The sequence below is a fragment of the Glycine max genome, chromosome 7 (genome assembly GCF_000004515.6).
Source record: "Glycine max cultivar Williams 82 chromosome 7, Glycine_max_v4.0, whole genome shotgun sequence".
NCBI classification, from domain to species: domain Eukaryota; kingdom Viridiplantae; phylum Streptophyta; class Magnoliopsida; order Fabales; family Fabaceae; genus Glycine; species Glycine max.
Window position 1 is genome coordinate 3767292 of NC_038243.2, and position 16735 is coordinate 3784026.

The 16735-nt window shown below is 32.4% G+C and overlaps 3 protein-coding genes across 4 annotated transcripts; all 3 read right to left on the bottom strand.

Annotated features, from left to right (window-relative positions):
- Positions 1-851: 851 nt before the first annotated feature.
- On the bottom strand, positions 852-1619 carry LOC100818284 (agamous-like MADS-box protein AGL62). The gene has a single exon (XM_003529808.1). It carries the CDS (start codon positions 1617-1619, stop codon positions 852-854), a length of 768 nt encoding a protein of 255 aa, XP_003529856.1.
- Positions 1620-6819: 5200 nt separating this feature from the next.
- On the bottom strand, positions 6820-9323 carry LOC102669842 (translation initiation factor eIF-2B subunit alpha). 2 transcript variants are annotated; one of them, XM_006583123.4, is made up of 5 exons: positions 8944-9323; positions 8706-8858; positions 8465-8606; positions 7918-8159; positions 6820-7172 (listed from the first exon to the last, which is right to left on the bottom strand). In XM_006583123.4, exons 1-5 carry the CDS (start codon positions 9241-9243, stop codon positions 6966-6968), a joined length of 1044 nt encoding a protein of 347 aa, XP_006583186.1. In that variant the 5' UTR covers positions 9244-9323; the 3' UTR covers positions 6820-6965. The 2 variants fall into 2 exon arrangements, with proteins under 2 accessions (XP_006583186.1, XP_040873200.1); XM_041017266.1 differs by having other exon boundaries at positions 8465-8858; positions 8944-9312.
- A 1427-nt stretch (positions 9324-10750) lies between these two features.
- Positions 10751-16585, bottom strand: LOC100775691 (uncharacterized). The gene is made up of 3 exons (XM_003528687.5): positions 13530-16585; positions 12067-12230; positions 10751-11944 (listed from the first exon to the last, which is right to left on the bottom strand). Exons 1-3 carry the CDS (start codon positions 14134-14136, stop codon positions 10862-10864), a joined length of 1854 nt encoding a protein of 617 aa, XP_003528735.1. The 5' UTR covers positions 14137-16585; the 3' UTR covers positions 10751-10861.
- Positions 16586-16735: the final 150 nt, after the last annotated feature.

Genomic DNA, 16735 nt, shown 5'->3' on the forward strand with positions numbered 1-16735 from the left:
CATCAACTTATGTTGACTAAAAAATTACTTTCGACCAACTACGACCAAGATTATTTTAAAAGAATGCTATAAAAATTAAAAATCCTATAAAATACCAAATCCATATCCAAATAATTAGATTGGATTTAAAATCCAAAAGGCTAAATTTGGATGTAAAACCAATGCATTTAAAGTGACTTAGATATGGACCATTACGAATTAGTTTTATATAACCGGATTTTTTGAACTCCCCACTGATTAGTATTGTTATTTTAAAAAATCGTTTGTCTTTGAAAGTGATATTTTAAAAGTAAAATATATTTAAAAGGATTGATTTATTAACATTATCAGGTAAAATTATTTTTGAAATACAAATATAAGAATATTTCTAAAAGGATTATTTTATATACAGAATCAATTACATCCACCAATTGATCTGAAATTCCTACCCAATTAAAAGAAAAAACAATTTCATTTTTGTTGATTCGCGTATTTAGTGAAAAAATAAATAATAAAAGAATATTTTCCTGCAGATATTGAATTAAAAGTTATTAAGAAACAAGAGCAAAGTCATCAAACCAAAGCATTATCAGCTTCTATTAGTATGGCCTGGATTCTCACATATTCTTTACGAATAACTACATTTATTTTTTAAGTTATTAGTTGATTGAAGAAAGAAAAGGTTTCGACTTTGTCTTATATAAACAAACCCCTCATCCCTGAGAAAAGTTAACACCCTTACACTGTTAAATTTAAATTTGTCCATCAGTTTCTTCATATCATGGTCAACATTATAATTGGCAACATCAAACAATTAAGAAAAATAAATACCTACCTATACTAATTGAAACTAGCTAACATTCCTCCATGTTTTAAGTAGCATATCCATAACTTTTCAGGCTTCCAAAACCATTACTAGCTATAGCAGCACTCCTCCAATAATCATCTTGAACTTGATTTCCACTTAAACGTTGAACACTCAAGAGTGGCATGTTTTGAAACTGTGGCGGCATCATTGGTGGAACCATAGCAGCATGTGACACTGGTGGAAGCACAGTAGATGGCATTGGTGGAACCATAAGAGCATTTGGCATTGATGGGACCGAATTCATCTGCTTCTCTTGCAGCGCCCCAACTAGGTTAAACTTCAAACGTTCCAAAGAAGTCTTGAACTGTTCAAGATCCTCCAAACCCATACCCTCGGTGGGGAGATTCCACCACGAGGGAAAGCACAAACTACTCTTTCGCGTCTCTTTGATTTCTTGCAAACGCTTTTGCTCTTCTTTCAAGTGGTTCTGAGTGGCCTCGTATTCAGGCCTTAGGGTTTCAATTGCATCTTGCTGTCTCTTTTTGCTTTCACTGTCCAGCCCTCGGGATAGCCCTCCGCTGAGGTAGCGGCGAACGACGGCATCGGCGTCGGGGTAGCCACACGTATAGAGCTTCCCGTTTTGGGAGGTGATGATCACAGCGGCTTCCACTTGACACAGAACTGAGAGCTCGGTGAGTTTATTGAATAACCCTAATTTGCGTTTAGAGAAGGTCACGTAACGCCTGTTTATCTGCTCAACTTTCTTGATCTCAATCGTTCTTTTCCTCTTTTTGATTGGCTTTGTTACAGTATTTGCTCCAAAAGAAGCCATTGAAGGAGAAGAAAACACGATCAGAGAAAGTTTATTTGTTACACAAATTGATATTGAGTGAAAAGTAGAAACCCTTTTATTGCCCACTCCTTTAATCTTTTTTCTCTCTCCTTCAATTTCTTCTTCAGTTTTGTGTTCTAATCTATCTCTCTCTCTCTCTATATATATATATAATTAATAAAGAGTAAAGATAATAATTATTAAAAGATTCAAAACAAAAAAAATCTTAACTGTAAAAAAAATCATATAAGATAGATATAATCATCCTTTACATTAATTGCAAGGATATCTTATCCAAATTGTTTTAAAATATCTTATCCAGATTGTTTTAAAAAAGTAACCGTGATCTTCATTTTTATTTTTTTTGAAAGCACCGTGACCTTCATTTAAAATTATTTATAATTACTAAAAAATGTATTCTTAATTAAAATCATATAATTTCTCAATAAAAAAATTATATAATTTAAATTTTTATTCTACAATATTTATCATATTCTCCCTTTTCTTTTCTTTTACACACACGGAGAAAGAGAAGTCAAATTTTTGTAGCACCAAATCTCATTACAAATAATTAAAGATTTAAATATTTATCAAGTGTAATAATAATGTTGTAAAAAAATATAGTAGTACTAACTAAATTAAGAGGCAAAACGATGTCCTTTGCTCTTCAGATTAGAAAGAACAACAGAAGATGTGAATCCCGAATCCGCATCATCGCTTCCCCCAATCTTCGATTAGAGTATGGCCTGGATTCTCACATATTCTTTAAGAATAACTACTTTTATTTGTTATGTTATTGGTCGATTGAAGAAAGAAAAGGTTTCCACTTTCTCTTATATAAACAAACCCGTCATCCCTGAGAAAAGTTAACACCCTTTGCACTGTTAAATTTGTCCATCAGTTTCTTCATATCATGGCCAACATTATTGTCAACCCTCTTTTTCTTCTCAGGTCAGTCTAGTTCTCTAATCTTCTTTGTTCTTTGGCTTTGCATGAGTAATTCTCTTTGCGGCAAAACTTAAATACAATATCATCATAAATATTGTTGGTGCCATATATTCTCCGATTAACGTCAACATTTAATTATCTTTATAATTTTAATTATTGAGACGAAGTTATATAAAATTTATAAACTGTAGAATAATGAATCTAAGTTTCCTACTTTATTCTCATTCCTTTTTGTTTTATGCAATTGAATTATATATGACCTATATGCATGGTGCAGGAAGCGATATTATGCTGTTGTAGCGGAAAGCTTAAGGATGCAAATAGAAGGCACAACGGTGAAGTCAAAGTCAAGCATCCGATAATGGCAATAATATTAAAGAGGAAAAGTTTTGGATGAGAGATCCTAAGAGTGGAAATTGGATTCCAGAGAATCACTTTGGCGAGGTTGATGCAGCTGAGCTGCGGGAGAAGTTTCTTCCCAAGACACACAAATTCTTCCAATCAACTTAATTAGTAGGATCTTTGTGAAACAAATTTAATCAAAAGTTTGAAAGGAACACAATAATATACATGGAAAACCTATGCTTAAATAAAGATATATTTATGATATTGACATGTGTATTTTCTTTACTTGTTCTTCACTTGTATAATAAAATATACGTTCTTGTTGATAGTTTAGGTTGTTGATCTCACTTTCCTTTATGATTTAGTACATATTATCAATATGTACCCATGAAGATCAATAGGGCTTGACTTACGTGATAAAAGGGGTAGTTTATTTTTGTCTTAATCCTTCAATTCAATAGAAGAAATAGACTTTGAATTAATTCAGAGTTTAGTAGGAAAATAAATAAAAACAAATAAAAAAAATTATTTTTGTCAAGAATCAAATTCAAATACTAGCAAATGATTTAACCTTAATTTCAACATATTAATCATTTATACATTAGTTATATGTTCATCCATTAATAATATAATATCGGACTTGGATAATAAACATTATACACTTGCAAAACTAATTAAAATCTGAAAAATTAGCTGGTAGTTAAAAATTAAAAAATTAACTTATTAAATTATAAGTATTTAGTAAAATTAGTTACTAAAGTAAGTGAAAAGTATAAAATGATAAAAAAATCATGATTTATTTTAAAAAATAATAAGAAAATTGAATAAATATATTGAAGATAAAAAAAAATAAGAAAAATTATAAAAAGTTAAAAGCTAGAAGTTGGTGTTTTAAGTAATATTTCAAAAAATATGAAAAGTTACTAAAAAAATTTAATTATTAAATGACTAAACTAATTTTTCAGTTAGAAGTTAGTAAAAAAAAAGTTTAAAACTAATTGAAGTGTGTTACAAACATCACCATAGTCATATAAAAATTAAAGCTTATCTGATAAATGTATTTGTATGCATAATTAATTTCATGCAATATATTTATGATTATATATTCTAAAATATAAATTGCATTGGTAATATATTAAAATGTAGAATGTTTGTTTTACATGTCATGGAAATTATTTATAACTAAATTTATACTAAATTTTTCGGCAAGTTTTTTTGAATGCATATATACTAACATTGTCAATCAAAAATTAATTTTTCATCTTGTTAAAAAGTGTAATATTAAAAATATATTTATAGCTAAAAAATAACTTTGAAAGTTTGTTGTTGTCTTACAAACAATGCTCAAAAGAAATAAAAACGAGAGAAGGAAAAAAAAAAGGAAAATAGTGAAGGGGGAATATTCATTTGATCTGGAAAATATTACTACTACTATTATTTAAATATTTAATAATAAATAGAACGAAACATAATAAAAAAATTAAAAATTTAATTAGATGACAATATAAATATTTTTTAATTTGGTGCATAGTGAGTATAATTTGGTCACATTCTCAAAAAAAAAAAAATTGAACCTCTACATGTTTTAAATTTTTTTATCAGTTCTACGTTTTTTTTAAGAACACAGGTTAAATAAAACAATAAATAAATAGTAAATATAATTAGAAACACTTTCTTAAACGGGAATAACACTTAATTAGATAAACATGTTGTCTTCAGCATTATCTCTTACAATAACTTAATTAGATAAGCATGTTATCTTAATTGGCAAAAACAATATCTTAATTCCTTTTTTTTAACATTAGTGTTATAAATAATTAATCTGAATCGAAATTGGCATTGTGATTGTCACTGTCATTTTGTCTGAAATTGGAATTCTTCACAAGCAAACATTTAAGAATTCATTGGAATTCTTCATAATCACAAACTTTGGCTCTCCCCTCCCCGAAGAAGAGCCGGATTCAGATTTTTAACCTGGCCTTCTCTAGAAAACAAACGATATTTGATAGTTTGGAATTTTTCTTTCCACATGTGCTTCCACCTAGGGGTGGGTAAGCGGGTCGACCCGTCTCAGATAAGCCCGCATTAATAGTGGACCAGGTCAATTTGTCCCGTTTCTTATATGGACCAAATAAACTGGTTCGCTCTCGCCCCGCGGACCCCGCGGGTCAAACGGGCCGGTCCGCGGACCTAGTTTTAAAATAATTTTAATTTTAATAAAAATATAATACAATCAAATTAAGTTCAATACAAAGGTAAATAAAATCTCAATAATTAGTCAATTACATCAATAAAATAAATAATGTCTTAACAAAAGAAAATCCAAGCAATAAATCTAAAATATGAAATTTAAACATCTCCAACAATAAATGATTTCATATTTGAAGTAGCTTGAGTCTTCTCCATCTTCATATCTTCATCTTCTTTTTCTAAAACTCGAAATAATAATAAATATTAGAATAAAGTCAAGTTAAGTGATTAAAAGACAATAATTATTACATATTATTTACCCTGCATATCAAATACTAGTAACCAATTTTTAGTATATATCAAGGCTTGTACGTCAACAAGAAGTCTAGTTTGATATTTGTTAAGCACACGTGAGGAGAAAAAATGTTTTTAACCTGCTACAACGGCTAAATATGATATGAGCTATTTTTTATAATAAAAATAAATTAAAATATCTTTAAAAATATTTATTTAACAATTATTTTTGGCTTAAATGATAAGAATTGATATTTTTATTATTTATGACTTTAAAATATGAAAATGATAGATTAAAAGAGAAAAAGATCGAGAAAATATCAAAAAAGAAGATTTTTAGCAAGTTATTACTTATCTTTTTTATCTTAATCTTTTATTTTGTTATCTTTTATTTTTCTTATCTTATCCTTTTTTATTTTTATTATCTTTTAATTTAAATCTTTTATTTTTATCTTTATATCTTTATCTTATCTAATATATTTCTTTATCTGTTATTTTAAAAGAAAAGTTTAAAGTGAAAAAGAGAAAATCAGTTTAAAAAAATTGATCCGTAACCCGCGCGGACCACGAGTCCCGTGGATCAGTCCATGGACTTGAGCCCGTTTACTCACCCCTACTCTCACCTGTACAATTGTTCACATATATATTGAGTGAACCCCTTGATCCTACTAAAGTTGGAAAATCATGTAGTTCCTCCATACCCTTTGGGGAATAGATTCTTGCAAAGTGATAAGGACAACATATATGTCTTAAATAATTCGTTGCTCGAATCACTTTTCTTATATTGTGACCATACCTAATGTCAAATGGATGATTGATTGAGTTTGGGTTTTATGCTTTTAACTCTTAAGTGGCCACATATTATTGGCTTAGGTAAGTGTATATTTTTGCGTGAATGTCAATTTGTAAAATTAATTTTAATGAAAATAAGTCTAGATGTGATTTATATTTAAAAATATTTATTTCGAAGTAATTTGTGATAGAATTTCTAATTCAAGAACCCTCAATTTCTAAAGGGTTACATTAGATTTTCAACGATGCAAATTTAGCTGTAAAGACCCATTCAGAAGAACAAATTCTCCTAATCCATTTCTTTAGCTTCTAGACAAATGCAAAACAAAACACAATTTTCAATACAAGATGTGATTGACAAAAATGAAACTAAAATTAATTTTTACTCAATTTCAAATCAGATTTCCATTCATTTTCAAAACCAACAAAAAAAAATTGTGAATTTGATTTTTAATTTTAAAAAACATTCACATGATCTCATCACCATCCACCACCACCACCACCACCGTCATAATTCTGCCACCACCACCTCTATCGCTGTCGCTGACAATATTAATTTTAAAAATATTAATGGATATTTTTTGGATTTGTATCAAAGAGATATCAGATGACATGTATTGATACTTAGACATTTTCAGAGCATCCGAGCTTCATAGATCCTCAGTTATACTGAACTTGCTAATGCATGTACTTGTTACAAAATTATTTCACAAGACACAGAATCTTGAAGTGAGGCCAACATTTTAAAGGAATCGGAAGAAAATTATACAGGAATGACTACAAGTATAGCTGGATGAGTTCATCACTAACAACTGATGGAGTAAGAACACCTAAATCTGTGAAAAGCAGAGTGAGATATTGAGGAGGAGTATAATCCCGCGCAGAACATTCAACCTCAACCTTGGATGGAATAGGCACACCAAAATCAACTGGTCGCAAGGCAGGAGCCAAATCCTTTTGGTCCAGAGGGTAAAGTCGAGCAAACTGTCAATTACACATACAGGACATGTAGAAGGTCATTCACTAATTAAGTAATAATTTTGATACACTATAAATGTAAATATTTTTATTCTGTCAATCAAGAAATCACTTTATATATGACTTTAGTAAAGTAGGTATTACAAAACTTAACAATCTTACCATATTGCATACATCACAACCATTATTGGGTGACTGTTATAAATCCCACTTTGAGTAGAATAAGAAGCTTGATGTTGTATTTAAGTCATGAGGCTCTCCTACTTAATGAACTAATCTTTGGATTTGGATTGGACTCTCTTCTTATACTCACGATATAATATAACAATTAGTGCTTTCTTTAAAATTTGGTTTATGGGAAGGGCTACTTATAGATTAGATTAAAGTGCAATGTGGAAGTGTATATTTGAACAACTACTTAGAGGAAAAGAGTTTTCATCGGGTCAATGTCAATAGTGTGAAGCTACCACGGACATCGACTCTTAAAGGAAGTGGTAATGTTATGAGTCCCAACCCAAGTTGAGTAAAATCAGAAGCTTGATAATACTCAAGTCATGAAGCTCTCTCATTTAATAGTCTAATCTTTTGATTCGGACTCTCCTCTTGCTTAAGTCATGAGTGACCGTCAAAAAACAGTATAATTTAATCAAATTCTTACTGATCAGTATGACAATTTATGCAGAAAGATGCAAGCATTCTAAAGCAACAACTTCACACCACATTCACTAATTTCTGTGGGTTGCAAGCTTACCTTGTAGCTTTCAGCAGCCACATAAACAGGCTTGCTCATACTCTTAGCAACCAATGAGATTTGGTAAGTCCCCATCATGTTGATTATGCCACCACTTTCAACAACTCCATCCGCCCCAACAAACACCATGTCAACCTCATCCATGGTATACGCCACCGCAGAGTCTATAACAAGCTTCACCGGAACATCAAGCTTGGCCAGCTCATTTGACAACCTCAAACCCGTTCGATCCGGTCTCCCCTCTACAAATTAAGACCAAACCATCAATTTCATCCTTAAAAGGATTCCTCTCTTTCCTAAATAGTCCCAAAAAAAACAAGTTAAGTAATTCTAGAAAGATTAGAAATCACACTAAGCAGTCATTCAAATATAAAAATATCCTTCAAACTCGTCTCTCAACTTGATTGAAGTACATCAATTAAGGGACTGAAGTAATGAACATTCCAAATTCGTGGTATACTTGCAAATTAAAGTTCAAACCACAAATTGCTAACATTGAAAACAACAGACACAAAGAGAGATAGAGAGAAGAAAAAAAGAAAAAAACCTGTGCAGAAGACGCGAAAGAGCTTGTTATTCTGCGCGGCGAGTTTGAGAATCTGAAGCACGACTCGGGAGAATCCGTGAACGAGAATCGTGCAGCCGTCGAATATAAAATCTTGACTGAGCATTGCAATGATCTTGCGAGCCTGCGAAGCGAAAAGCGAATCAACTGAGTTTAGGAAGTGATGATGTGAGTGAATGAAAGCACGCACGCACGCACGTGCGAGAGTTCGTGAGTGATTTACCTTGAAGGAGATTTCGCCGAACTTTTCGGCGCGTTCGAGCAAGCGAGACTTGGCGGAATTGAAGTCTTCGTACTCCAAAGCGGAAGTTCTGGTGACGTATCGCATGAAGAGATCGCAGGCGGCGGTTAGAGAGATGGAGGTTGTATCCCAGCACTGTGTGGAGCGCAACACAGGAACACAACCAAATTAATAATCACAATCAAGAGAGAGAAAGTACTAGTTAGTGTTAGTAACTGACTTTGAGGGTATCGGAGGCGTTTTTGAGTTGGATTTCGAGCTGCATCATGGTGGAGGCCTTGCTGGAGCGGATGACGGCGGCCAAGGCGCGAATGGCGGCCACGGCCTCCGCCAAATCGGGGTGTTTGCGCCACCTGTCGAACTCCGATATCACCGAGAACGGTATCTCTTCGTCGTCATCGTTGTTGTGAGGAGGAGAATGGACGGTGGCGGACTGGGCCTGAGCGAGCCAGTCGGTGCTCACTACCCCGAACTGAACCGCTCTGTTCTCGTAATACGCCGATGCCTTCTGATTCTCCATTCAATGCGTCGTCGTTTTCCTCCTTCCCTCCGCAAAAAATTATCCTCGCCTTTCCTCTCCACCACATTTTATACTCCTATGCTATAATCACCAATCTCCCTTCCAATTAATCTATTACCTATGATTTTTTTTTTTCACTTTTACTTTTTAGGTCCCTAAAATCATTAAAAATATATTCTTATCAGTTATCAAGTAGTACTACACTACTACTTTCACTATTTCAAAATATCACTATTGTTTTTTAGTATAAAAAAAATCCATATTGATATTGATGTTTTCAGTTTTTTAATGAAATATTAAAAATTTAGTCTAAATAAATTACATCAATTTAATATGTTTTGTCTATTAATTTTTCAACCATCATCGTTAATCAATCAATAGTTACAAATAATGCATTATAAAAAATAAAGATATTTTAGTAAAATTATTTTGATACCTAGGAGTATCTACCATGGATAGTAGTTTAGATGATTTGTTTGTCTTAATTTTGTGAGTTTTACAATTTTATACATATTTAAACACTTTATACAAAAATTTACTCTCTAAAAATAAGTGCTTAAATTAATTTTACGAATCATATAATACTTAAAAATATGTTATTTATGGTATAATATTGTTAAATAATGATTATTTATATAAGTAATTTTATGTCATTTGTTCAAGTGAAAAAAATAAATTAAAAAATTTATGTAAACATCCCTATTAGATATGCTTTAATTTATTTGTTGTTATTCTTAATATGAAACATCAATCATTTTGGAAAGAAGTGGATTTTTTTTATTTTTCAATTTAAAAAATAAAAATAGAAACTAAACATACCCATAAATTGTCTACGTCTAAGGAAATAATTATACAATTTTTAAATATAATATCTCCACAAACGAAAATCTAATGAAAATAGAAATTATCAACTGGGTTGTCCAAAATGAAGAGAATTCATGCCTCAAGGCTCAAACAATCATATTTTGCCTCATATTTCTTGCCATACTGGAAAAGGATTAATTACACTCACACCTTGGAAGTTTTTTTCAAATTGTACACTAATTATAGGAGTGTATAATATAATATTTTTAAAATAATTAAGAGATCAATATAATATATAAAGAATGTTAATGTAATATTTTTTAAACAATTAAAAAAGTTGGTGTATGAAAAAAGAGGGGATATAATGTGCAAGCTAAAAAAATCAGCCAGGAAAACTAAAAAAATATTTTGCTAATTTGAGGGATTAAATATAAATTTTAATTTGAAAGACTTATAAAAATAGATCTCAAATTTAAGGAAAATAAAACATATTTAAGCCATTTTCGAAAGAAAGTTTAAAGTGATTGTTACAAGGCGGTCAATTTGGATGTCTAGGAAGTCAAGATTACAAAAACAGCGGTAGCATTTGTAAGAAAACAAATAATTCAATTGCGACAACAAAATTCGACTGAAAAATTAATTTCCCATCTTAAGCCTCGCATTGACAACTTAATTTTAGTTACAACTGATAATACAAAATGGGTAAAAAGAATATGTAAGCTAAATTGGCATTTAAAAAGTCAAAAATAGTAATAGCAAAGCAAAAAAAAAAAAAGAAAGATGTAAAAATACTATAGCTGCCATAAAATGCTAGCTAGGATTTGTGGCAGACCACCGCGGTGCATGACAAATCACTGTCTATGCTCCACAAATTGAACTCGTCGAGCCATTTCTGAATTGAATTCAGCTCCATCTCACTTGACCAATATACCAACTTCTTATCCCGAAGAGAAGTTTCACTACCAGAGCCAATCTTTGTGGCAAAAGAATTCTCATCAACTCTTCTAATCCTCGCACCATTCTGTTCCAATAATTTTATTACAACATACACGAAACTTAAGCTACCATGGGTTGCTGAATCTTTTCCTGCCAAAGACTCCGCCATGGCTACAACCTTTGACACAAAGCCATCAACCCAGATTTTCTGACTAGAAGATGAGCTTTTAGCATAAAAGAGTTCCAAGTTGTTTGCAACAAAGAAGTCACCATTGGAATCTTCAGACTCAGACAAGAAGAGGTCTGAAGTGAGAAGCATGCTCCCATCCATAACCCACGTGTTATACCTATTCTCAATACACTTCTTAATTGCATAAGTCTTTGCCAGAATACCCTTGATGGTCTCAAAACTCAAACCTTGTGAAGTGAATTTAGACAATCCAACACTACTTATAAATTTGTCAACGTTAATTACAGGGTGTCCCCTCCTTGCCAGATCAAATAAGGAGTCAGATGGAGGGCCCATAAGTATATAATTCCTGATATCTAGCCTCTCAAAGTGGCATAGTAAGTTTCTTGATATAGCATCTGATACCCCAAAAAGATTTACTAAGAAGACACTATCCTGTTTCTGCAGAGAGTGAAGCAATGATCCAAGTTCTTCCAAGTTCGTGGCAACCTTTCCAGGATGTACTTCTCTGAAACAAAAATCATACCATCTTAAACTCCTCAAAGGTTGCACTTCCAATATATTGAAGTCTAGAGATTTTTCCTCTAGTAATTTAGAATCAGGTCCAGCAGTTTTCCCGTAGTTAACTCCAGCATCTCTGTGAGAAACACTTAATGCTCTCTCATGCAGAAGATTTGTGTAGATATTAAAATAACCACGGGATTGAATAAACTTTATGAACCAAGGTGTCCAAATCCTCTCTCCCATTTTCTTATACCATCCGGTGGTCACCTGGACAAATTTTCAGAACTAACCTTAGGAATGAACTGAACTGTTGATATATATAAAAGAACAAAACTGATTATTAGATGAGTAAACAACAAGAGATGCTTTTTTTTAAATCATTTAATTACCATCCCCTCAAGAAATGGCTTATTGCCCTTTGCCTTGTTCTCGTCGTACCAAAGTCTGAACTCCTTCCATGGCTTTGGAAAGAGAATTTGACCCCATGTGCCAACTAACTGGTATAGGAAAAGTCGTGTCTGGTCATCCAACTGCAATTTGTTTCCATGTTTACCTGCAGCAAGAAACCAATTACATCATCAATAAACTGTACACATGTAATGAATAAGCAGAGGACACATAATGGTAGACAAAAGTTACACCAAGTTGTTTAGCAATGAGCTTGTACAGATCTCTACTTTGTCATATCCATTTCCAAATCATAAAAAAACACACAAAAAATGGTTCAACTAGGTGGCAATGGCACATTGGCGCATCGTTGCTTAATGTAACTTTGTATCCATTGTCAAAATCATGGTTATAGACTTGTAGGACCTTACAATCCTACAAGTTTCTAGCCATTTCTGATGCACTTCACACTTAGGATTGCAAGTTGGGGGGATCAGAGTAGGATTGACAGGATTACTTGTAAACTCATGGATTGGCAAGTTTTTTGGAGTTCCAGATGTGCAAAGTTGTTGTGGGTCGGGTTGCACAACTTGGGAAAAAATCAGCATGATTTCTACTCTCTCAGTCTCTCCTCATTGTCTACTCATGGTAGACGCTCCCAACTGATTTTGTCACCTTGCCGTTCCAAAGGTCAATTTCCCATAGCCAGCTATGTTCTGTGTTCTGAACTTCTAATCCCTTGTGTTCACATTTTCCAGAGTTCTGTCTTGGGACATTCTCTTATCTGATTTATCTTCTCTGTTCTGACCTTGTTTGAGGCTTTGAGCTTGCCTCTGTCTAAGTCATCAAGCACTCTTCTGTTAGTGTCAAAGCAATCTTGTGTCATTGCTTGTGTTCAGCCACACACGAGGTTTTTTCTTGCTGGGTGGCAGTTTTACTTTACATGTGATTCTTCAACTCCACTGGAGTAATTCATTTCAAATGTCAACAAAACAATGAGCAATCAGCTGGCCCTATCTGGATAAATTTCTCCATAAACACTTAAAGGAGAAAAAAACAAGAGGGTAGCATGACTTAAACTTCTTTCATAAATTAAAATCAACTTATACATCTCAACTCTTGGAGAACTTAAACGAGAAAGCTTCTATAAAAGTTAATTGCATAAGTTGATTTTAACAATTTAACTTACGAGAGAAGCTTGATTCATTTTACCTTCTTTTCTTCTCCTATAAGTATTTACAGAGAATCATACATGATACCTCTAATTGAATGCTAACCGACAGAAGCACTTTTGTGTTCTATCTCTCTTACAAATAGCACAAGCAGCAAACAAGAAACAACACATCATGCCAATCCACGAAGAAACCAGATTCGTCTAATATCTAAATTCTAAACTAAACTTCACCAGCCACCAAGCATCACATTATAAAGCAGCAATAGATAAACAAACAAGAGAAAACGGTACCTGGAACAAACCTTGCTCGCTGCAGCGAAACCCCAAAGATGGAAGGGCTATAATTGGAGGCATTGTAATAGAAATTCATAATCAAAGCCTTAACGAACTCGTAGTAAAGCGGCGAAACCTCCAAGTCATCCTCCACGACGAAAGCGAACTCGTGATCGGAACTGGGCCACCAGGCCTCCAACCACTGGGCCTGCAGGCCCACATTGCCCGTTCTGTAATGCACAACCTTTTCCCCAAACTTCCAATCGAACCCATCGACGAACTCCAGGATCTGATGCGCTTCGCGGAGCTTGGGGTCCACGTGGGAGGCGTTATCGGGGGCGAAATGGTCAATATGGAGATGGAGGTGGACGCGGTCGGCGAGGTAGTGGGCGGCGGCGAGGGAGCGGAGGCACCGGGAGAGCGCGGCGAGGCGGTTGAAGGCGAGGACCTTGATGACAAAAGTGAAATTGGGGGAAGATTGGGTGCGAATTGGGTTGGGGAAAGTGGAAGTAGGGTTGGATTCGAGGATTGAAGATGGGAGAGAAGAGTGGTGGAAGCTGTAGAAGATGAAGGCGGCGAGGGAGATGAGGATCAGTGGGAGGAAGTGCCGTTTGGGTCCCACCATTGGTTAGGGTTTCGGAGAGGAAAGATTCATTCATGCATCGGCATAACAGAGTGCAAGTTGGGGTTTTCCAGAAGGAGAAGGAGGAGACAGATCTCAACGATGAACATGTGAAACGACGCCGACGCAGCCACCTTAAAATTATTCATTTTTATCAAAATAATTTTAAATACAACAACTATAATTTAAAGTTTTAAAAATAAAAATGGCCACTTTTTTCCTCAAAATCGTAAGGTGGTGATAATTTAATTTCTCCATAAATTAAAACTCTTATCTAAATGTCACAAGTAACTTTTCTCGTACAATTTAATGAGAACTTGATCTTAAAATTTTATAATTGAATATATATTTAGTTTTGTGTTGAGAATTAATCGAGTCTAAAATTAATTTTATGTAAATTTTCACATGATTTTCACGTTGAAGAAGAGTATGAAATTTATCTACAATGTTAAGTCATTTTTTTTTGTACAATTGATCTACAATGTCTTACTAGAATTTTCAAAAGTTGTAAAATAAACATTTATATTTTAGATCAATTGCCCAGATAACTAATCCAAAAAAATACTTTCTAAATTGCTTCTTAGTTATTGTTTTAAAAATAAACTGTTAGAAATACTTTCTGAATCAATTCTTTGTACATCCAATTTAGAAGTATTTTTTATATAAGTTCTGTAGCATTTGATCTATAATTTCCATTTAAATATTAGAAAATGCTACTTTTCACATCCTACATGGGTTGTTTAAGAACCAATGCAATTTTCTTTTTAATGTAAAAACCTCTTTTTTACTAGTGTTACTCGACTGTATAGAATATAATGATGTTATGTTTTATTGTTTAAATTGATACAACAAGAAGGAAATAGAAAAAAACTATTGGGATTTATTCCATTATCTATCTTCATTTTTCCTTTATTCAAATTAAGAGAAAATTGTGGACATAATTTTTATTCTATTATGTGATAGCATATGCAAAAAATAAAATAATTTTTTTCCACTATATTCTATTTTACTTTATTCTATTATAATTCAACTTATTTTTCCTATCTTTTTCCATCAATTCAATCAAAACTCTAGTAAATGTATATTGAGCAAAAGAAAGAGACAAAAAGAAAATTTTAAAAAATGGGTGAGAAAATAATAAAAAAAAGTAAGTGTATATTAAGCATTTTTCTCCAATAATAACAAATCTGATTTCCCAAACCCAAGTTCATCTTGTTTTTACGATAAATCATCATAAATGAGGTATAATGATTAATCATTGATTAACACAACACAATATCTTTGTAATATTATTGTGTGTTTGATTTTGCATTAAAAGTTCAAGATATATATATATATAAATAGATCTTGAGTAGTAGACTTAATTCACAATTTGATCTTGAGGGAGTGAGAGGTTTAAGTCTCTCATATATTTAGAGAGGTGAATATGGTTGTAGATTACCTTATTTTATTGGCTTATAGCCTACACAATTGGTATTTTTTTATCCACTCTGGTACTCAATTAGGTTTCTTATATTTTTGCGGTTACTTTATCTTTTATTTAATTTTTCTTTTTATCTATCTCTCTTTATTTCCTATCACATCATTTATTATATTTATTAGTTAATTTCTCCTTTTTTTCTATCTCTCTTCTTTTCACCCATACATCCCAATAATGAAATACATATTGATTTTTTTTCATACTCAATTAAGTGATTTATTCACATCTCATACAAAAAGAAGAGTGTTCAATCCTTCACATTACACAAAATCTTTATTTAATTTTTTAAAATAGTTACAATCTATTCCTTCTATTTGATTCTCTTTCTCTATATAACCTTCAATTTTTTTTACTGAAATAGTTAGGAGTTTAAGCTGAATTTTGGATAGAAAATGATTTAAGCGACTAATTTAAAAATAAAACAAACTTGATAAAGGTAAAAATATAAAATGCGAATTCAGGGCTTTGAAGAAGGAAAATTTGAGATTTTCTTATATTAGCTAGATTAAATACGATGTTTTCATAGATGTTTCAAACAAAAAAGGGTACAAATGGTTTTAAATAATTCAATAATTCATGGAGTTCTGGTGAAGAAAATGAAAAATTTAGGAGTTTTAAAATGAAAATAATTCTTAGAAGGACTTGATTGTTTTTAGTGAAAAGAAAGATTTGATTATGGCAATTAAAAAACTTAAGAAATTAAATTCGAGTAAAAAATTTATTAATAATGGATCAAAATTTAATCATTGTTCTGGTACTACAAATCTAATTAAGCTTTTTTTCATAATCCAACATGCTAAGGAACTCTTGCAAGTTGCAACTATGGGGGCAAACCCAACTTCTTTAGCAGCTTGGTTTGCTTGCAGTCCAGGGACAAAATCACAAAACATAGTACTCTAGCCTTCCGTACCGATTTATAGAATAAAATTAAGGAAGCATTTCACGCCAGAAAAAAGAAAAGAAAAAAGAGAAAGAGGAATTAAATTTGACTTCAAAACAAAATCATCATTGCTAGGTTGCAATGATCACCACAAACATCTCCAAAGCTTAATCTGGAAACTGGGTTTAGCAACCCATTTGCTAATTCTAGCTAATTAAGACTTCCTCAAGATGCAAATCACT